General features: G+C 45.7%; 2 protein-coding genes across 2 annotated transcripts in view; both read right to left on the bottom strand.

Annotated features, from left to right (window-relative positions):
* Positions 1 to 21,477, bottom strand: part of LOC137173045 (piezo-type mechanosensitive ion channel component 2-like) — a 64,706-nt gene that overhangs the window by 26,519 nt on the left and 16,710 nt on the right. Inside the window, exons 7-27 of the mRNA XM_067577727.1 lie at positions 21,420 to 21,477; positions 17,385 to 17,532; positions 16,658 to 16,831; positions 15,979 to 16,093; positions 11,857 to 12,248; positions 11,057 to 11,162; positions 10,716 to 10,966; positions 9,907 to 10,055; positions 9,368 to 9,446; positions 9,171 to 9,265; positions 8,479 to 8,678; positions 8,243 to 8,400; positions 7,992 to 8,168; positions 7,783 to 7,896; positions 7,487 to 7,687; positions 7,201 to 7,405; positions 6,555 to 6,656; positions 5,813 to 5,990; positions 3,818 to 3,904; positions 691 to 847; positions 248 to 344 (exon numbers count right to left, since the gene is read on the bottom strand). The exon at positions 21,420 to 21,477 is cut by the window's right edge and continues 156 nt beyond it. Of these exons, the coding sequence (XP_067433828.1) occupies positions 248 to 344; positions 691 to 847; positions 3,818 to 3,904; positions 5,813 to 5,990; positions 6,555 to 6,656; positions 7,201 to 7,405; positions 7,487 to 7,687; positions 7,783 to 7,896; positions 7,992 to 8,168; positions 8,243 to 8,400; positions 8,479 to 8,678; positions 9,171 to 9,265; positions 9,368 to 9,446; positions 9,907 to 10,055; positions 10,716 to 10,966; positions 11,057 to 11,162; positions 11,857 to 12,248; positions 15,979 to 16,093; positions 16,658 to 16,831; positions 17,385 to 17,532; positions 21,420 to 21,477 (3,243 nt within the window). The remainder of the gene's footprint in view (positions 1 to 247; positions 345 to 690; positions 848 to 3,817; positions 3,905 to 5,812; positions 5,991 to 6,554; positions 6,657 to 7,200; positions 7,406 to 7,486; positions 7,688 to 7,782; positions 7,897 to 7,991; positions 8,169 to 8,242; positions 8,401 to 8,478; positions 8,679 to 9,170; positions 9,266 to 9,367; positions 9,447 to 9,906; positions 10,056 to 10,715; positions 10,967 to 11,056; positions 11,163 to 11,856; positions 12,249 to 15,978; positions 16,094 to 16,657; positions 16,832 to 17,384; positions 17,533 to 21,419) is intronic.
* LOC137173775 (uncharacterized) lies at positions 17,542 to 20,565 on the bottom strand (the record flags this gene model as incomplete). Its single annotated transcript, XM_067578851.1, has 1 exon — positions 17,542 to 20,565. A coding segment is annotated over one exon (699 nt), but the record flags the coding sequence as incomplete, so codon positions are not given.

Raw genomic sequence — 21,477 nt, forward strand, 5'->3', positions numbered from 1 at the left:
TTCTTGCTCTCAAGTTCATTTTCACTAATATTTATCTCATTCTCCATCTTGACTATGACTCATCACAGACTTGATGTTTTGACTGAGGATTGGTCTCAGTCCAGTTTCTCAGTCTATCGTGACCTAAACTGGTCTCATTCGTAAGCCTGTTTTGACTCAAACTCATCTCTGATCCATATAAACTATAAATACAGTTTGTCCTAATTGTGATATGAAGCTATAATTAACAGGCAGACAGTTTACTTACGTTTTGTGTATCCTTTTATGGTGCAGGCCAGACTGAAGAGCTGAATGAGCCAACAGTGATTCAACACCAATGACTTAATGAAACCACAGGCCAGGATCTGACAGACAGGTGAAGAGAGAGACAGACAGACTTATGAGGTTTATGTCTTTATGTCCTGTCTGTCCACACTGCTAAAATCATTTCTGATTCTCAATTTACAACTCAGACAAGTTTGCAACACCTGAAGTTAATTGGCTAAAAATTATTTCGTTAAATAATAATAATAATAATTAATAATTATATTTTTTAGGGGTGCTGAGATGAAAAGAGTCTAAATTTGGCAATGCTTTCAAATTTCCTCATACAGACTCTGAACTTGGACACACTGGTTTCCAGTATTGCCTCACTACTGGATGAACTGCAACACAGCTTCAAGTTAGAGACACCCTGAGATTTAAACATACCGACAGAATATTCTTCATGGTGATGACAAACACATTGTAGCCAATCAGACAGTCCCAGTACACCAGGATAGATTTAACTGGTTTCAGCAGCAGGTCTCCGCCCACCAACAGGAAGTAGAAACAGGCCACCAGGTAACCCATACAGAAGATACTGATCCTGGAACAGGAAGTTGTTTTAAACATTAATTGTGGGATTTAATCTGGATTAATCAGAATGTTTCTATGGAGATTAGAATCTGGATTTGAAGTTTTACAAAAACATTTTTCAATAATAAGTATGAAAAAATTAATACATATCAATAATAATAATCATAACAGCGATATGCTGCTGATGAGCATGAAGGCCGGACTGTGAACGTGTTTTAGAATCTGAAACATTTTTTTTGTATTTCAAGTTTAAATCAGAAATTCCAAATCTGAGGTTATAATCTCTCTTATTTAGGTTTACCCCGAATTATTTAGTTTCAACATTTTTCTTTAGTTTTCTCTAATTTTCACTTTTATCAAAAAGTTTTTGATCGACTTATTCAGGTTTTTATAAAACAATGGTTTCATTACGTTCTCACACATTAATCCAAGTTTATTCATTAGGACACCTTGAGATGAACCATCTTGTTTGTTTACGGGGGGGGAGCCTTACATACAATACAAACACAAAGACGATAAAGTAATAGGAAAGAAAAAACAAGTCAACAATCAACAATTCAACAGACACACAACAACCAGGACAAACATTAGAGAGACGAGTACATTGGTGAACAGAACCACTAGATGGACACAGAGAGGCTGCCCAGCAAAAATATAATAAAGAATAACGACTATAGAATATAGAGTGTATTGTATATTGTATATAACATCATCTGAAACATGTTCAATTTATCTCAGAATAAGAAGACAAACCATTTTTAATCGTGTGAAATGATGTTTGAAGATAAGTTATTCCAGTCTGAAGGAGACTTAAACATAAATGCTAAAGTCTCAGTGACAGTTGGACTGGAGAAGTATTGTGTAAAAAAAGCTGTTGTAGGTAATGAGGATAATTTAAATGTACGCATTTAAAGAAGAGTTGCAGTCAATGAATGTGTCTTCTTATTCATTCTTGAGTGGAGGCCATTTAAACACACAATATGTAATTTCTGCCGCTCAATCAAAACAATAACAAAAGACGGAGTGTGATGGCGGCGAATTATCCACAGAGGTCTTAAAACAGGGAAAAACATTGAATAAAGCAGTTTCACATTAAAAATGAATGTTTCTCTGACGGGGCTGTTAGCTGAGCTGATGCTAACGTTTGCCCAGCTTGTTTCTCTGATAACTTAAGATCTAGTGTCCGACTAAAATCCTTCATCTGGTTAAAATATATAGTTAAAAACGACCGATCTAAAAAGTTGATCATAAAAATGTGACTTCAAACCGATAAAAGTCAATTTATAACCGTTTCTATCAAACAACCACAGCACCAACGTATTATCTAGTGTGCATGAACTCTTTGGCAGACACCGTTGTGGCCACAACACCAATGTATTATCTTGTAGGTGTTTACTCTCTGGTTGATGCAATTGTTGTGGACAACCACAACGCCGCCGTATGCATCTTGTGTGTGTTTACTCTTTGGTAGAGGAGGTATGACGCCATTGACAGGCGATCAAATGAAACGGATTGTTACCGTGATTAAAATTACAGATTTCTCTGAGTTTGTTGGAAACATCTGAGATAATGTAAGTACACAACTAAACAAAATATATGACATAGGTCTAGTTGTTTTTAGACATTTTAATGCAGAATAGTTACATATTATAGCTTTAAGTGAATTCATATTATAAAAGGATGAATACTAAAGGAACACATAAGAGGAAATCTACAGAGATTATTGTGTGCTGTACTAAGGGGAAGAATTCTGGACGCAGTTTGATAAATGACACTGGCATAAGTAAGAAATGGTAATGTAAGTTTCTTTCAGAAACTAAGTGTAAAAGAGTTTCTAGATCGAAACTAGCACATTTCCTCAGCCAGCTTCAATATATCCTTTTCATTCATCTCAATTCAAGTCCACATTACAAATCTTAACAATCATTAATGAAAATACAGAAAGGAAGTGGACCTGTTAGACTTACTCAATTTAAGGACAACACATTGATTTCTATTATGTAAATAAGAGTTAAACCATAATAATGCATTTTGAGATAGACCGACTACATAAAGCTTATCTAAGAGCAGGTAGTGATCAACCAAATCAAAAGTCTTCATGAGATCAATAAAAAAGAACCCCTGTAAGATTACATTAGTGGGTTTTAAGAGAGCAGTAGTTGTTGATTGATTAGGTCTAACTCTGGATTAAAACACTGTGATAACTTAATAAAGATTAGATTTCAAATACTTCAGCAACAGAATAGATTATCAATATAGGTATATAATTATTTGGATCAAGTCACGACCTTAGTAAAGTGGAGTAATGCGTGAATATTTCCAGACGGCTGGTAGATAAGGATATGTTAAACAAGTCAGTACATGAGAATGCGAGAGGCTAATTTAATATATCTGGATTCAATCCCATCAAGTCCTGCACCACCACTCACACGTGGTTGTTTGATAGCATTCAGAACTTCTGTAGGTGTTATTTCCATAAAGGAGAAGGTGCTGTGACAAGATGAAATATTATTGAAACTATCAGTGTAGGAAGAGTCAGGTATTAAATCAGCAATAGATAGAGTCATGAGCTATTGTATTGACATCTCTTATTTGATTAATAGGACATTTATCTTAAGTTTTTATTAGGTTTTTTTTACTGTTCCAGAATTGTTTGGAATTTTTAAAATAATTGCAATTAAAGACATTCTTTATAGGCTAATAATTACATTTAGCATTGCAGGTCATGGTCTAGGAGATATTTCTTAGTTACCCGAGCTTCATCCCTCTGCCTGACCTGTAAGTTCTGCATTAATCCAGGGTCGGAGTCTGTCTATTACCTGAACCCAGACGGCATCCTGAACATTGGGTATTAATTGATACCTTTCCCATTTAATAGAGATTAGATCATTAATAAATTGTTCTATATTCCCATATGTTGACATTCACAGAGTTGAAATTCAACTCAAAGTCTGACTGGTCTGTGGCTCCGCCCACTCACCTGGTCGTCCCAGTGATGAAGATGATGGTGAGGACGAACCAGAACATGTAGCTGAAGATTATCACCTTCATCATGTCCAGGTAAGACCTGCAGACACAGAGACAGACAGGTGGTCAGAGAGAGGGACAGGTGTTCAGAGAGAGAGACAGGTGGTCAGAGAGACAGACAGGTGGTCAGAGAGAGGGACAGGTGTTCAGAGAGAGAGACAGGTAGTCAGAGAGACAGACAGGTGGTCAGAGAGAGAGACAGGTGTTCAGAGAGACGGACAGGTGGTCAGAGAGAGAGACAGGTGGTCAGAGAGACAGACAGGTGTTCAGAGAGAGGGACAAGTGTTCAGAGAGACAGACAGGTGGTCAGAGAGACAGACAGGTGTTCAGAGAGACAGACAGGTGGTCAGACAGACAGACAGGTGTTCAGAGAGACAGACAGGTGGTCAGAGAGACAGACAGGTGTTCAGAGAGACGGACAGGTGGTCAGAGAGAGAGACAGGTGGTCAGAGAGACAGACAGGTGTTCAGAGAGACAGACAGGTGGTCAGACAGACAGACAGGTGTTCAGAGAGACAGACAGGTGGTCAGAGAGACAGACAGGTGTTCAGAGAGACGGACAAGTGGTCAGAGAGAGAGACAGGTGGTCAGAGAGACAGACAGGTGTTCAGAGAGAGGGACAGGTGTTCAGAGAGACAGACAGGTGGTCAGAGAGACAGACAGGTGTTCAGAGAGACAGACAGGTGGTCAGAGAGACAGACAGGTGTTCAGAGAGACGGACAGGTGGTCAGAGAGAGAGACAGGTGGTCAGAGAGACAGACAGGTGTTCAGAGAGAGGGACAGGTGTTCAGAGAGACAGACAGGTGGTCAGAGAGACAGACAGGTGTTCAGAGAGACAGACAGGTGGTCAGAGAGACGGACAGGTGGTCAGAGAGACAGACAGGTGGTCAGAGAGACAGACAGGTGTTCAGAGAGACAGACAGGTGGTCAGAGAGACAGACAGGTGTTCAGAGAGAGAGAGACAGGTGTTCAGAGACAGACAGGTGTTCAGAGAGACAGACAGGTGTTCAGAGAGAGAGAGACAGGTGTTCAGAGAGAGACAGACAGGTGTTCAGAGAGACAGACAGGTGTTCAGAGAGAGAGAGACAGGTGTTCAGAGAGACAGACAGGTGTTCAGAGAGACAGACAGGTGTTCAGAGAGAGACAGACAGGTGTTCAGAGAGACAGACGGGTGTTCAGAGAGAGAGAGACAGGTGTTCAGAGAGAGACAGACAGGTGTTCAGAGAGAGACAGACAGGTGTTCAGAGAGACAGACAGGTGTTCAGAGAGACAGACAGGTGTTCAGAGAGAGAGAGAGACAGGTGTTCAGAGAGACAGACAGGTGTTCAGAGAGAGAGAGACAGGTGTTCAGAGAGAGAGAGAGAGACAGGTGTTCAGAGAGACAGACAGGTGTTCAGAGAGAGAGAGACAGGTGTTCAGAGAGACAGACAGGTGTTCAGAGAGAGAGAGACAGGTGTTCAGAGAGACAGACAGGTGTTCAGAGAGACAGACAGGTGGTCAGAGAGACAGACAGGTGGTCAGAGAGAGAGACAGGTGTTCAGAGAGACAGACAGGTGGTCAGAGAGACAGACAGGTGTTCAGAGAGACAGACAGGTGGTCAGAGAGACAGACAGGTGGTCAGAGAGAGAGACAGGTGTTCAGAGAGACAGACAGGTGTTCAGAGAGACAGACAGGTGTTCAGAGAGAGACAGACAGGTGGTCAGAGAGACAGACAGGTGGTCAGAGAGAGAGACAGGTGTTCAGAGAGACAGGTGTTCAGAGAGACAGACAGGTGTTCAGAGAGACAGACAGGTGGTCAGAGAGAGAGACAGGTGGTCAGAGAGACAGACAGGTGTTCAGAGAGACAGGTGTTCAGAGAGACAGACAGGTGTTCAGAGAGACAGACAGGTGGTCAGAGAGAGAGACAGGTGGTCAGAGAGACAGACAGGTGGCCAGTGGGAGGGGTTTACCTGCAGAGCAGGAAGTCGGGGACCGTGTTGAGATGGAGGCTTGTGGTTGGATCACTGAGCTGTCCGTCGTCTCCCTGCAGCTCGCTGTTGTCTCCTGCAAGCTGCTGAACATCCGGCTGCAGCTCATCCTCGAACACCTGCAGCTGCAGCGACGCTCCGAGCAGCAGCAGGAAGTCATCTGCAGGTAATAATAATAATAAAAATAATAACTTTATTTGTATAGAACCTTTCATACAAAAAAATGTAGCTCAAAGTGCTTTACAGCAAAAGAAATTACAGGCACAAAGTCAATCAAGAAAGACATAAAAGTCATAAAATGCCCATAAAAACATATAAATGTACATAAAAGGGAAAATAAAACATTTTGATAAAAGATCAAAAAAGTAAAAATAGAATAAATAATAAAATTAAATAATAAACAACAATAAACAAAGTTAAAATATGGAATACATAGAATGTATAAAGTCAAGTAAAATTCAACATTTTATAAGAAGTGCAGTAGTGTTTAAGTGTGAAGCAGACTGAGACAAAAGCCAGTTAAAGGCTAAGAAATACGTTTTTAGCTTTATTTTGAAAATATCTAGCGAGCTGCTTCCCTGATATCTATCAGTAAATAGTTAACAAAGGGTCAGAGGTCAGAGGTCAGGGGTCAGACATTACAGTTTCACATTTTATAAAAACTTGTGTCTCCTGTCTTTGATGTCTCAGAGGGGAAGACTCATGGTGATGATGATGATCTTACACAGGAGGAAGAGTGGGTTTGGGGGAGTCAGGTGATCAGGGAGGAAGAGCCATTTCACCACGTTGGAGTCCATGTTGAGGGACGGAGGTCTCCAGGGATAATCTGAAAATATGAAACAGATCATGTTATCAATCAGTCAATAAATTAATCAAAAAATACATAAATAAATAAATCAATACATAAATCTGCTTCTGCAAACGTTGCAGATCAAAGTTATATATTTCATCCCAAAGATGGAAATCAGTTTCATTCCACCTGACAGCAGGAGGTCGTACCTGCACAGGTAGAAGCAGGTCTTACCTGCACAGGTAGGAGGAGGTTGTACCTGCACAGGTAGAAGCAGGTCTTACCTGCACAGGTAGGAGGAGGTTGTACCTGCACAGGTAGAAGGAGGTTGTACCTGCGCAGGTAGGAGGAGGTTGTACCTGTGCAGGTAGAAGCAGGTCTTACCTGCGCAGGCAGAAGGAGGTTGTACCTGTGCAGGTAAGGGGGTTGTACCTGTGCAGGTAGAATCAGGTCTTGCCTGCGCAGGCAGAAGGAGGTCTTACCTGCGCAGGGAGAAGGAGGTTGTAACTGTGCAGGTAAGGAGGTTGTACCTGTGCAGGTAGAAGCAGGTCTTAACTGCGCAGGCAGAAGGAGGTTGTACCTGTACAGGTAGAAGGAGGGAGTCCGATGCACAGCAGGTACTGGAAACACAGCAGCCCGGACAAGAAGTAGCAGTACTTCGGCCACGCTAAGGAGATGCGCTTCCTGCTTCGCTGTAACAGGATGGTGATGAGGCCAAAGGCGTGGCCTACAGCAAACAGATCCATCCGCTGACCAATCACATTAACAGCCAACAGGAAGCAGGTCTGAAGAGCAGAGAGGCGGAACGTGGGTAACCTTTAACAGGAATTGAGGAAGTTGTTGCTAAGAGAACGTGCCAGTCTCACCTCCAGTCCGAACTTGTAGAAGAAGTAGTTCAGAAAGTACTTGGTGCAGCTCAGCACGCTGTCATCAAGGTGATGTCTGGTGATGTCATGGAACAGCGTTCGGGTGGGGGGCAGGACTTTGTTGTGGCGAAGACGGTAGAGCTCCTGGTGTCTATAAATGGTCACCTCGAAGGCTAACAGCGCCAACATCATCAGGTTATACTGTAGAGACAGATTAGTAGGTTGTGATGTTAGAAAGTTCTGATGTCAGCAGGTTTTGTAACGTCAGTAGGTTGTGTTATGATGTCACTCCTCACCCTCAGGTAGTCAAGCAGATTTCCATCAGACTTGCGAAGCCCCACCCACTGGGCAGGGTCAACTGGACCAGAATACAAAAGAGAGCCAGACAGGTCGGTGCTGGAGTTACCTGGCTGCAGAAGGACAGGTTAGAGAAACAGACAGGTCAGACAGACAGAATGACAGGTCAGACTGTGTGATTGACCACATAGACAGGTCACACAGTTACCATGGTGCAGTTGACAGAATATCTGATTGGCTGGACGACGTTCAGCTGGTACAGCATCTTACAGACGGTCACAACACAGGTCCAAACTGTGCAGACTCCTGACAGCAGGCGGCGCCATGCCCTGCAGGGCAGAGCAACGCCCACACACGCCACGAACAGCAGGTTAAACACACACACCTGGAGAAACAGACAGGTCAGAGAGACAGACAGGCAGTATATCAGAAAGGAAACACAGCTCAGAGACCTCTGACCTCTTTCACAGAGACCCAGATGATGTAGGAGGAGACAATCTTGACAATGTGTAGTTCCAGGAGCCACCAGAGGAGGCACTGCAGGCGCTGTAGGGAGAGCAGGAGGCGCAGGAACAGCACAGACAGACGGTCCACCACCAACCTCCAAGAACCCAGCACTGAGGACGGGACACCAGCAATCTGTTTACTGTTTCCAACTCATCTCATCTCTCACAAGTGTGCTGCAGTGTGTTTACCTGTTATAGGATCAGACAGGGTTTCCCTGTCAAACATACAGGGGTACTCCTCCTCCTCATCTGCATGTTCTTCCTTTCTCCACTTCTCCCCGGTCTCCTGCTCTTTCCTTCTCTGTCCTTCCCTCTTCTCCTCCTCCAGGAGGAGCTGCGGAGCTCCACCCACTGACAAGTCGACCAGGCTGCCCTCAGAGTGGACCAACCTGCAGAGAGACAGAGACAGGTTTGCGCAGGTGAGGAGAGGGACTGATTGCAGAGATCGAAGGACTAGTTGCAGAGGTAGACGGACTAGTTACAGAAGCAGAGGGACTTGTTGCAGAAGTAGAGGGACTAGTTACAGGGGTAGAGGGACTCATTACAGAGGCAGAGGGACTAGTTGCTGAGGTGGAGGGACTAGTTACAGAGGTATAGGGACTAGTTGCAGAAGTAGTGGGACTAGTTACAGGGGTAGAGGGACTCATTACAGAGGTAGAGGGTATCATTACAGAGGCAGAGGGACTAGTTACAGGGGTAGAGGGACTCATTACAGAGGAAGAGGGACTAGTTGCAGAAGTAGAGGGACTAGTTACAGGGGTAGAGGGACTCATTTCAGAGGTGGAGGGACTAATTTCAGGGGTAGAGGGACTCATTACAGAGGTAGAAGGACTAGTTGCAGAAGTAGAAGGACTACCCGTCTACAGGTGTGCGTTTGTTACCTGGTGATAGTGCTGTTATGTGTGTCCACCACAGTTTGCAGGTCAGTCAGTTGAAGGAACGGCTCGTGGAAGTAATGGAGGTGAATGATACAAACCTGCAGAATGACGAAAACAGTTTTCTGTTACCGCAGCAACATGACGAGACACGAACTGTTTAGAAAAAAAGAGATGATGACACATCCAGCTGACAGACTGACCAGTAGGAATGCAGCAGGGATGAAGATCCTGGTGAAGAGGACAGGAACCGAGAACTTCTCCAAACCAAGATCCTCCAACCTGCAGAGACAAACACATGAGAACTGAGGCGTGTCAAACCTGTGTGTACCTGTGTGTACCTGTGTGTACCCGTGTGTACCTGTGTGTACCTGTATGAAGCTGTGTGTACCCGATGTGTACCTGTGTGTACCTGTATGAAGCTGTGTGTACCCGTGTGAACCTGTGTGTACCTGTGTGAACCTGTGTGTACCTGTGTGAACCTGTGTGAACCTGTGTGTACCTGTGTGAACCTGTGTGTACCTGTCTGAACCTGTGTGAACCTGTGTGAACCTGTGTGTACCAGTGTGTACCAGTTTGTACCCGTGTGTACCTATGTGAACCTGTGTGTACCCGTGTGTACCTGTGTGAACCTGTGTGTACCTGTATGAACCTGTGTGTACCCGTGTGTACCTGTGTGAACCTGTGTGTACCTGTATGAAGCTGTGTGTACCCGTGTGTACCTGTGTGAACCTGTGTGTACCTGTGTGTGCTGAGTCCAGTGTAGTAGCTCCAGGTGTGCAGGGATGAGGGAAACTGGAAGGTGTAGACCAGGATGAGAACGAGCATGGAGTAAACCACCACGGCTACCCAGAAACCCCGCAGCAAGGCGCGCCACCTCTCGTAGTTCAACTAAAGAGAGACCAACATATAAAGAGAGAGCACAGCCAAAATTCAAGCACAGGATTGGACGATGAGGTTCGAGGTCTGTCAAGTCACAGCTGACGAGTTTCAAACTCCAAACTAAGTCTGACCTCGTGCTTGCAGTACCAGCAGTACATGTGGTATTAGTACTTGCAGTATTACCTAGTACAGAGCCATGCAGCAGAGGAGCATGAACTAGTAGTAGTAGTAGTAGTAGTAGTAGTAGTAATAGTACTTGCAGTATTACCTGGTACAGAGCCATGCAGCAGAGGAACATGTAGTAGTAGTAGTAGTAGTATATGTATTATTAGTACTTGCAGTGTTACCTGGTACAGAGCCATGCAGCAGAGGAACATGAACTAGTAGTAGTAGTAGTATATGTATTATTAGTACTTGCAGTATTACCTGGTACAGAGCCATGCAGCAGAGGAACATGTAGTAGTAGTAGTAGTAGTAGTAGTAGTAGTAGTAGTAATAGTACTTGCAGTATTACCTGGTACAGAGCCATGCAGCAGAGGAACATGTAGTAGTAGTAGTAGTAGTAGTAGTAGTAGTAGTAGTAGTAATAGTACTTGCAGTATTACCTGGTACAGAGCCATGCAGCAGAGGAACATGTAGTAGTAGTAGTAATAGTACTTGCAGTATTACCTGGTACAGAGCCACACAGCAGAGGAACATCACCATGTAAATGACTTTGTAGAGGACAATTTTTCCCTCAAAACTGACGAAGAAGAACATTGTTCCACAGACGTAGATCCAGTATTTGACAAACATCCTGGTAACCACAGCAACCAGCGTCTCCATCTGAACACCTCCTCCTCCTCCCAGGAGCAGCACTTCCTCATATGACACCTCCTCCTTCTTCTCCTTCTGCAGCTCCTGCTGCTCCATCTGCTCCTCTGAAGCACACAATCAGACAGACAGTGACTCATCAGACAGACAGGTGACCTGTGAGACGGACAGATGACTCGTCAGACAGACAGTCTTACCTTCAATGAGGACAGTGATGGTAGAGAGCTGTCTGTCTTTCTGCCTGTCTCTCTTCTCAGTCAGTGTCTGACGCAGCAACAGCCAGAACGTCAACAGGCACACCAACTGCAACAAAATGATCCAGTAATCAGATTACCTCTTCTCATAATCAGATTAAATATTCTCTTAATCAGATTACCTCTTCTCATAATCAAATTAAACATTTTTATAATCTGATTAAATATTCTTATAATCAGATTAAATATTCTCTTAATCAGATTACCTCTTCTCATAATCAGATTAAATATTCTCTTAATCAGATTCCACATTCTCATAATCAGATTAAACATTTTTATAATCTGATTAAATATTCTTATAATCAGATTACATATTCTCATGATCAGACTAAATATTGTTATGATTAGATTACATATTCTCATAATCAGATTAAATACTATTAGTACTATAAGTAGTATTAGTAGTCATACTAGTAGTAGCAGTAGTAAGAGTACTCATAGTATTAGTATTAGTAGTACTAGTAGTAGTGGGAGTAATAGGAATACTAATATTACTACTAATAATACTCATATTATTAGTAGTAATACTAATTATTATAAGTAGTAGTAGTGCTGGTACTAGTAGTATCAGTAGTAATACTGGTACTAGTAGTATCAGTAGTAGTAGTACTAGTAGTAATGGGAGTAATAGTAATAGTACTCATATTATTAGTAATAATACCAATTAATATAAGTAGTAGTAGTAGTACTGGTACTAGTATTATCAGTAGTAGTAGTACTAGTAGTACTATTAGAAGTAGTACCTTGGAGGCCAGCTCTCTGCAGGGGTCATCTTTTTTTGGGAACAGGCCAGGAACTTCCTGGATGGCGGGGAAACTGTAGACATACTGCAGGATGACCAGCAAGTTGCCATAAGCGACCAGCCACGGCGATGACATCAGCGTGTAGCGGCGACGCTCACGCATCATCCAGAGGACACATGACCACAGCAGCAGCACACACGTCAGCCAGGACACGTATGTGATGGACCACGCCATCATGGAGACCAGAGCGCAGATGTAGCTCTGTTTGAGGAGGAAGCTGAATGCCATGGAGGCAGCGTCCTCCCTCCTCACCTGCTCCTCCTCCTCCTGCAGCTCCATCTCCTCCTCCCATCCATCACCGTCTCCTTCGAAGACGCATGTCTCCAGCGTGTCTGCAGTATCACACAGAGTTTTTTCATTTAAAATATTTCTTAAATCAATCTCTTCAATGTCACTGAACACAGAAACTCTCCTGGATAATTAGATGATCCTACAGGTTTATATTCTTTACCTTGAGCCTTGGCTGCTGTTGCTATGGTGAAGAAGCCATTCAGAGGTGTTGTAGGAGAATAAATCTACATTTATTCATATAAAATTCTCATTTGGGCACCACGTCCTTGAAGGGTAAGCTTTAACGTGTAGAGGAAACATTAATCCCTGAATTCAGTTCTCAATTTGATCAATTAATCAGCCTCATAACCATAAGTTCTTTTCAAAACAGTGACCTCTGTCTACTGCTCTCCCAAAGAAACAACAATGACTTCTTAGGACAGATGAAGACATTTCTTAATAGCTAACAGTTAAGAGTCTTTGCTGTTGGCTTAATTCCAGGCGTTGTGACAGCCGGTTGTTTTGGCTGTACTGCTTTCGGCAAGCAGGCCAAGAGTTTAGGTGTCGCTGTCTTCTTCAAAGCACATCTTAATGGAAAAATTGAGTCTTAGCTCATGAGTTACTGGAGGCCAGCTCAAAGGAAAGATCCTCTGAGGTTGTTTTTATAAGTTTGGACAAGACAGGCAGAGTTTTGGGTGTGTTTTAAACATTTTTGCATGTTTTGACTTTTGAGGTGTGGCTGATACTTTTGATTTAAGAGTTGCAAATTACTTTTCTACACTGGGGAATTAAGTTCATGTGCTTGCAGCATGAGACTATTGCGGATCTGCAACGAGCAACACGCTGTGGTCAGGGAGCAACACGCTGTGGCTGGGGAGCAACAGGCTGTGGTCAGGGAGCAACACGCTGTGGCTGGGGAGCAACACGCTGTCGTCGGGGAGCAACACACTGTGGTCAGGGAGCAACACGCTGTGGTCAGGGAGCCACACGCTGTGGCTGGGGAGCAACACGCTGTGGTCAGGGAGCCACACGCTGTGGCTGGGGAGCAACAGGCTGTGGTCAGGGAGCAACAGGCTGTGGTCAGGGAGCAACAGGCTGTGGTCAGGGAGCCACACGCTGTGGCTGGGGAGCAACAGGCTGTGGTCAGGGAGCAACAGGCTGTGGTCGGGGAGCAACAGGCTGTGGTCAGGGAGCAACAGGCTGTGGTCAGGGAGCAACACACTGTGGCTGGGGAGCAACAGGCTGTGGTCAGGGAGCAACAGGCTGTGGTCAGGGAGCCACACGCTGTGGCTGGGGAGCAACAGGCTGTGGTCAGGGAGCAACAGGCTGTGGTCGGGGAGCAACAGGCTGTGGTCAGGGAGCAACATGCTGTGGTCAGGGAGCCACACGCTGTGGCTGGGGAGCAACAGGCTGTGGTCAGGGAGCAACACACTGTGGCTGGGGAGCAACAGGCTGTGGTCAGGGAGCAACAGGCTGTGGTCGGGGAGCAACAGGCTGTGGTCAGGGAGCAACACACTGTGGTCAGGGAGCAACAGGCTGTGGTCAGGGAGCAACACGCTGTGGCTGGGGAGCAACAGGCTGTGGTCAGGGAGCAACAGGTTGTGGTCAGGGAGCAACACGCTGGGGTCGGGGAGCAACACGCTGTGGTCAGGGAGCAACAGGCTGTGGTCGGGGAGCAACAGGCTGTGGTCAGGGAGCAACAGGCTGTGGTCAGGGAGCAACACGCTGGGGTCGGGGAGCAACACGCTGTGGTCAGGGAGCAACAGGCTGTGGTCAGGGAGCAACACGCTGTGGCTTGGGAGCAACAGGCTGTGGTCAGGGAGCAACACGCTGGGGTCGGGGAGCAACACGCTGTGGTCAGGGAGCAACAGGCTGTGGTCAAGGAGCAACACGCTGTGGCTGGGGAGCAACAGGCTGTGGCTGGGGAGCAACAGGCTGTGGTCGGGGAGCAACAGGCTGTGGTCAGGGAGCAACAGGCTGTGGTCAGGGAGCAACAGGCTGTGGTCAGGGAGCAACAGGCTGTGGTCGGGGAGCAACAGGCTGTGGTCGGGGAGCAACAGGCTGTGGTTTTGTTGTGAAATGTGTACTTATTATGACCTTTGGACTACTAACAGGTAAAACGAAAAGAGTAAGGCTATGTTCTGCTATGGCTCTGGAGCTTGTTTTTTGCTCCTTTGTTTAGGAAATAATGTTGTTTTAGCTGAGTGGGTGAGCTAACCCCACTCAGCCCACAGAGTGGGTGACTTGTCATTGCGTGGGTGTTTTGTTGTGAAATGTGTAGTGTTTGATGGAGGCAGCTAATATCTGCAGGGTGTTTCTAGTTGGATAGCACCGTTTTTGTTGTGTTGTGTCGTTATGCCAGTCGTATGTTGATGTTAGCGAGAGAGAGGCAAGGCACTTGGGAGCGCCTTGCCTCTCTCTCGCTAACATCAACATCTCTCGCGTTACATTACTACTCGTTCACTCATTGGCAATAAAAAACGATTAATACACGTAAATTGCTTCACAATTCTACATAAATAACCTTTAACTCTTATGACATTTAAATATTCAATAAGTTCTAACCTTTATTAAAAGAGGACTGTATTGTCACATGTAATAAAATGAGATAAAATCAAAGCTTAATATCTTTTTAATAGACTATCGCACAGCTATCAAAGTTATACCATTCTTTATGTATTTCTATGACAAACATCACATGATTCATATGACGATTAGACATTTAATTCACACACATTCAGATTTGGCTCAGATTTGCAGAGACTCAACAAATGTCCTCCAGGAATGTGAGAGTTTTATGACTCTAGCCTGGGGAGATAAGAAAAGGGGTTTGCTGTCCATGTTTACTGAGTCATCAGTCCTTTCTCCTGGTTCAAATGACCCCAAAGGTCATTTATGCTTTCAGTTCAGGCCATAATTTAGTTATTGGTCAGAAATGGTCTCTCAGGAGGTCTGTTCAATCTCCATTTTGTCACAGTGTTTAACTTTATTCAGTATCATGCTGTCAGACCCCCACTTGGCAAAGACATCAGTTCGAGAAGGGTCAGTGCACTTCCTTGGGTGTCTGCACTCACCTCCGTGTCTCTGAATCAAAGAAATGTTGTTTTATCCTATGGAATTAAAGAAAAGGCTGTGGTGTCCTACAGTGTGAATCAGAGCGTAATGAACTCAAAGCTTTTCTCAACGTCAAAATCTTTAGCTTCTGTTCGTCATTAGCGGATCATGAGACTGAATTTTAAGATCTGTGATTGGCTGTTTGTTGCTGAAATGCACCTTGGGACTCATAGTTAACTTCTATCACAAAATCTTTATGTCCACAGTCTTGTAGCCTCAACTGTTTACTAAAGAAGCTGTTCACGTTTTCTTCTGATGATTCAACCAGGAGAGTTTCATGTTGCTCAGAAAACTGAGTCACTGACTGACTTCCTGTTGCAGCTTTACCTTCTAGTTTCCTCCTCTACCACCTTGCTTCCTTCTTTACCCCAGAGCTTCCTTCCCTACCTCCTAGTTCCCTTCAGTACCTCCTAGCCGGCTCCTTGCTCTCTTGAATGAGATAAAATACTATCATTGTGCAGCTCTTTTACACTTACCAAATGTTCAAATTCAATGTTCAAATCAAATTCAAAACAAAACATTTATTCAGAACATTTCTTGTGTATGAAAATGCTTTTTGGGCCGGTGTGCGTCACCTGAAGGACAGGAAGTTGTAATTACACGGTTTGACCACTGCGTCCAATTAGCGCTTTTCGTAACTACAAAGCTGCTCCACTGGGGTTCAAACCAGCAACTCACCTGACTGGCTGAGGGAGTAGTGAGGTGTGGAGTAAAGATCCAATCCCAGTGCTGTGCTCTGTGTGGGCGGGGCAAAAGAGTCAGATGGGCTGTCATTGGAGGAAGACACCAACACCTGAAGACAGATCAGGACAGATAAAAGTCTTCATATCAATTAAATAAAATAATAATGAGTTATAATGGGACAATGTGTATATTACATTACATTACATTATATCAGGGTGCGATTTGTGAAAAAATCAGAGGGGGGGGGGTGTTTTTGAAACGTTTTTATTCATGAATATAAATCAGAACCACAATGGGTCGATACAGACTATGAAGCATTTCTTGCAGCTATTTCTTGCAGCTGTTACAGTAACATTTATAAAATAATTATGAACTTAAATAAAACAATTACGAAACTTGAACTTGACCACTCTATTTGCAGGAATATTTTAATCAATTTATTAAAATGTAATTAATTGAGTTGCACAATATTTTCACTCTCAGTGATGTGATGTCAAGTTCATGCCTTAGTTCATAAATCACTATGAGGGGGATAAATTTTTGTCTCCACCGGGGATAAAATAACTCATCAGAGGCAGAGATATATAGACCAGAATGGAAGAAACCCCCACCATCCCCCCCAGCAAATCGCACACCCTGCATTATATTGTGTTTATATTAATTACTCTCGTACGTCTCTGCAGTCCAGCCGATCATGACCTCTCCTCCACAGCTCTCTACGCCTCTCTGCTGTGATGTCACTGCTGACATCATCACTGAGGTGACTGGTGGCGGTGATGATGTCACAACTCCCATTGACTGCAGACTCTGCCCCCTCTACAACCTGCCCTCCATTGCTGTCGATCAGCTGAGGAAAAATGTGACCCCCCGTCAGCCAATAGCAGCTGGAGAAAAACCTCTTTACCTCCTAACTTCCTTCTCTACCTCATAGCTTCCTTCTCTACCTCCTAGCTTCCTTCTTTACCTCCTAGCTTCCTTCTTTACCTTCTAGCTTCCTTCTCTACCTCATAGCATCCTTCTCTACCTCCTAGCTTCCTTCTTTACCTTCTAGCTTCCTTCTCTACCTCCTAGCTTCCTTCTTTACCTTCTAGCTTCCTTCTCCACCTCCTAGCTTCCTTCTTTACCTCCTAGCTTCCTTCTTTACCTTCTAGCTTCCTTCTCTACCTCCTAGCTTCCTTCTTTACCTTCTAGCTTCCTTCTCCATCTCCTAGCTTCCTTCTTTACCTCCTAGCTTCCTTCTCTACCTCCTAGCTTCTGTTCACACCTGTTAAATCATGACATCATACATGTGTGAAATGATGACAATGTGACACCACAATGAGATGAACTCATGCAGAAACTCTTACAGTTGTGTGATGTCATTGTGTGTGTGATTTCATAGTATGTGTGGTGATCATCACCTGGTTCCTCCAGAGGCTGGCCACAGTGTGGTAAAGCAGTAGCAGCATCAGAGGGCTGCCGAAGTGAAACCAGCTGAGGTCAGAGTTCACATGAAGCCTCCAGGGGGCGGTGCAGTCCCCCATTGCCAAGGACACCAGGCCAAACACACTGCAGGGACACATCCATCACTATCAATATATCAATAACTGATAATCAGGAGACATGATGAAGGTGTGTTATCCGGTAGAGGTGTGTTCTCTATCATGTCAATTGCCTTTTAGTTCACAAGCATTCACATATTTTTATTTGTTGTGCTGAGATAATGGCAAGCCCAGTAGGACACACCTGTTAGGGCTGTGGGATAAGGATGCCAATGGAGGATGGTCATGATCAATGTTAGCACTGCTTAGGGCTGGACCATGCACACATGACCAGCCAGGACCCAGCCTCCTACATGAATTGTTTTATCCTGCTAGCTAGAGTAAGGGAGGCTAGGGCTCTAGCATTTTCTCACAAAAGCCCAGCCACTCTCACTGGGCAGCTACAGCAGGAGAAGCAGCCAAGAGTAGTGGTTTGGAGTGATCAAGTCGGGGTACGGTCTCAATCACCTCATACCCTGGGGGTGGCTGTCAGGAAAGGGTTGGCAAACTAAATAAAGTTATTATTACCCAGCATCCGACCTCCGCCCTGGTAGGGTATAAGGAGCTGGAGCTGGTGTACCCTATGTCGGATGTGTCAGATGAAGGGGAAATTGACATCCTCAGAGAGCAAAGACCTCCTCCTAGGTCAGGTGTGTGAAGAGGCAGGGCAGGTAGAGGAGGAGCAGGAGCAGGAGCCACCACCTCCCTCTATCACCAGCTCATTACTTGGGCTGCTGAGCCATTGGAAATTGAAATGCCAGTAGAGCAAGTCTGGAGGGCCTCGCGTTTTGATAATGAAGAAGCGGGTCAGTCGCACTTTTCTTCTGTACCACTGCTTCCTGATGTAGAGGAACTAGTACTCAGACAGTTTGCTAAACCATCTGAAGCCCATTGCTAGTCAGTCTATATAGATGGCTAGTATGTGTGCATGGTTGGGAGAGGATTGGCTGTGGACCACCACCTCCCATGATCAGGCTTTAGAGGCCTTGATGTTCCCCACAAAGTCGTTCTAGGGGAGGCCGAGCTGCCCAAGCGGAAATGCAAAAATGATGGATCCCATGCTCGCCATAATGCTTGAGCTATGGCAATTCAGGGACAGCTGGTTAACACAGGGGCTATTTTGGCCTTGCATCAGCGCTAGCTGGCTAAACAGTTGGAGGAGGGTGGCTCCAACTTAGCTGCTGAGGTGCAGCAGGTGTCCTTGCTCCTAGCTAAGCTGATGAAAGAGCAAGCGGTGGCAAGTGGAGGGCCATGACCTCCCTCTGGATGATGAGGCGCCACCTCAGACTGTCTTGGTCTTGGCTGCAGGGGAAAGACCATGCCTGTCTGCTTAGGCTGCCAGATGCAAATAAAATGCTCCAAGATGCTCTGGCTATTCTACACTCTCCTGGAACAGTAGGCCATCAGCAAGGTGAAGCAAAATGATCAGCAGGCTGGGTTTTATTCATGTTACTTCCTCATTCCCAAAAACATGGGAGTCCTGGGGCCCTTAGTCATGAAGGTCTTTGCATCTTCATTTATCTGGACAAAAGAAAGAAAGCTGGCTGGAGTGGGCAGTCATTGTTGTGCCCCATCTCATTGTCTCATTGGGTTGCGGATGCAATCCCACAGGCGTATAAGACAGCAATCAGGCCAGCCTTTGCAGGGCTGTGTGCACATTCCACATGGGGCCTCTCTGTCTGAGATTTGTACAGTGGCCTCTTGGTTGAACCCATCCACCTTTATCAGGTTATACTGCGTGAATATGGCAGCCAGCACCCCATTCACTGAGTGTGTGCTGGGCTCAGTGCACATACCATTCCCCCAGGACCACAGCTTTTCCAAGAACGGACCTGGACCCGGAGTCTTTTTCTTCAAAGCTAGCCATGCAACCTGACGGGCTAAGTGGCCTTATACCTATTTACGGCTGGCCTTAATGTCTGGCAGGGCCAGCTAAGCCTAGGTGGCGTCTTACACCTAGACACCATGGGTGTGTACATAGTGTATATTTGTAAATAGTTCCTTTATTTGAGCGCATGGGTGACTGGTGGGGGTGACATCTAATTCAAACTCAACTGCCATTTCAGGGTCCTGCAGCTGAGTCTTCTTGGCTTCCTGTGTGTCTCACAGAGTCCCTGTGCATGTGGAATATGTAGGGTGGAGAGATGTGGAGAGATAGTCTTGACATGGTAGAGAATGGAAGGTCACATTATAACCCAGGCTCTCTGAATGAAGTGACTATCTCTCCAGCTAAAAAATGCTCCGAAAAGCGTTCCAATCAAGGTTAACCGGAGAGGCCACGCATGCGTGGTGCTTATATAACCACAGGTTGTAAATCAGTGTGTGGCCACCACAGGTGATGTGTCTTAAGGAGTAATCCATGTCAGCTTCCCCTGTGGGGATCAGTCCCAGTACATATGGAATGGGTGGATAGTCTCTCCACTGAGACAACCTGGGTTACAGTATACCTTCCAATGTCTGGTGGAGGTGTGTTATCTGCCGAAAGAGTGGTATCTGGTGGAGGTGTGGTACCTGGTGGGAGTGTGTTTCCTGGTGGAGGTGTGGTACCTGGTGGAGGTGTATTATCTGGTGGAGGTGTGTTACCCGGTGGAGGTGTGGTATCTGGTGGAGGTGTGGTATCTGGTGGAGGTGTGATACCTGGTGGAGGTGTGGTACCTGGTGGAGGAGTGGTATCTGGTGGAGGTGTGTTACCCGGTGGAGGTGTGGTACCTGGTGGAGGAGTGGTATCTGGTGGAGGTGCGGTACCTGCTGGAGGTGTGTTATCTGGTGGAGTTGTATTACTTGGCGGAGGTGTGGTATCTGGTGGAGGTGTATTACCTGGCGGAGGTGTGGTATCTGGTGGAGGTGTATTACCTGGCGGAGGTGCGGTACCTGCTGGAGGTGTGTTATCTGGTGGAGGTGTGGTACCTGGCTGAGGTGTGGTATCTGGTGGAGGTGTATTACCTGGCGGAGGTGTGGTATCTGGTGGAGGTGTGGTATCTGGTGGAGGTGAGGTACCTGGTGGGAGTGTATTACCTGGCGGAGGTGTGGTATCTGGTGGAGGTGTGTTATCTGGTGGAGTTGTATTACCTGGCGGAGGTGTGGTATCTGGTGGAGGTGTGGTATCTGGCGGAGGTGTGGTATCTGGTGGGAGTATGTTACCTGGTGGAGGTGTGGTATCTGGTGGAGGTGTGGTATCTGGTGGGAGTGTGTTACCTGGTGGGAGTGTGTTACCTGGTGGAGGTGTGGTATCTGGTGGAGGTGTATTACCTGGTGGAGGTGTGGTTTCTGGTGGAGGTGTATTACCTGGTGGGAGTGTGTTACCTGGTGGAGGTGTGGTATCTGGTGGAGGTGTATTACCTGGTGGAGGTGTGGTATCTGGTGGGGGTGTATTACCTGGTGGAGGTGTGGTATCTGGTGGAGGTGTATTACCTGGTGGAGGTGTGGTATCTGGTGGAGGTGTATTACCTGGTGGGAGTATGTTACCTGGTGGAGGTGTGGTATCTGGTGGGAGTGTGTTACCTGGTGGAGGTGTGGTATCTGGTGGGAGTATGTTACCTGGTGGAGGTGTGGTATCTGGTGAAGGTGTATTACCTGGTGGAGGTGTGGTATCTGGTGGAGGTGTGGTATCTGGTGGGAGTGTGTTACCTGGCGGAGGTGTGGTATCTGGTGGAGGTGTGTTATCTGGTGGGAGTGTGTTACCTGGTGGAGGTGTGGTATCTGGTGGGAGTATGTTACATGGTGGAGGTGTGGTATCTGGTGGAGGTGTGGTTTCTGGTGGAGGTGTATTACCTGGTGGAGGTTAGGTATCTGGTGGAGGTGTATTACCTGGTCGAGGTGTATTACCTGGTGGAGGTTAGGTATCTGGTGGAGGTGTATTACCTGGTGGGAGTGTGTTACCTGGTGGAGGTGTGTTATCTGGTGGAGGTGTATTACCTGGCAGAGGTGTGGTTGGGAGGCCACGCCTCCTGCAGGGAGGGCAGCTGGTAGCAGT

The sequence above is a fragment of the Thunnus thynnus genome, chromosome 21 (assembly GCF_963924715.1).
Source record: "Thunnus thynnus chromosome 21, fThuThy2.1, whole genome shotgun sequence".
Taxonomy (NCBI): domain Eukaryota; kingdom Metazoa; phylum Chordata; class Actinopteri; order Scombriformes; family Scombridae; genus Thunnus; species Thunnus thynnus.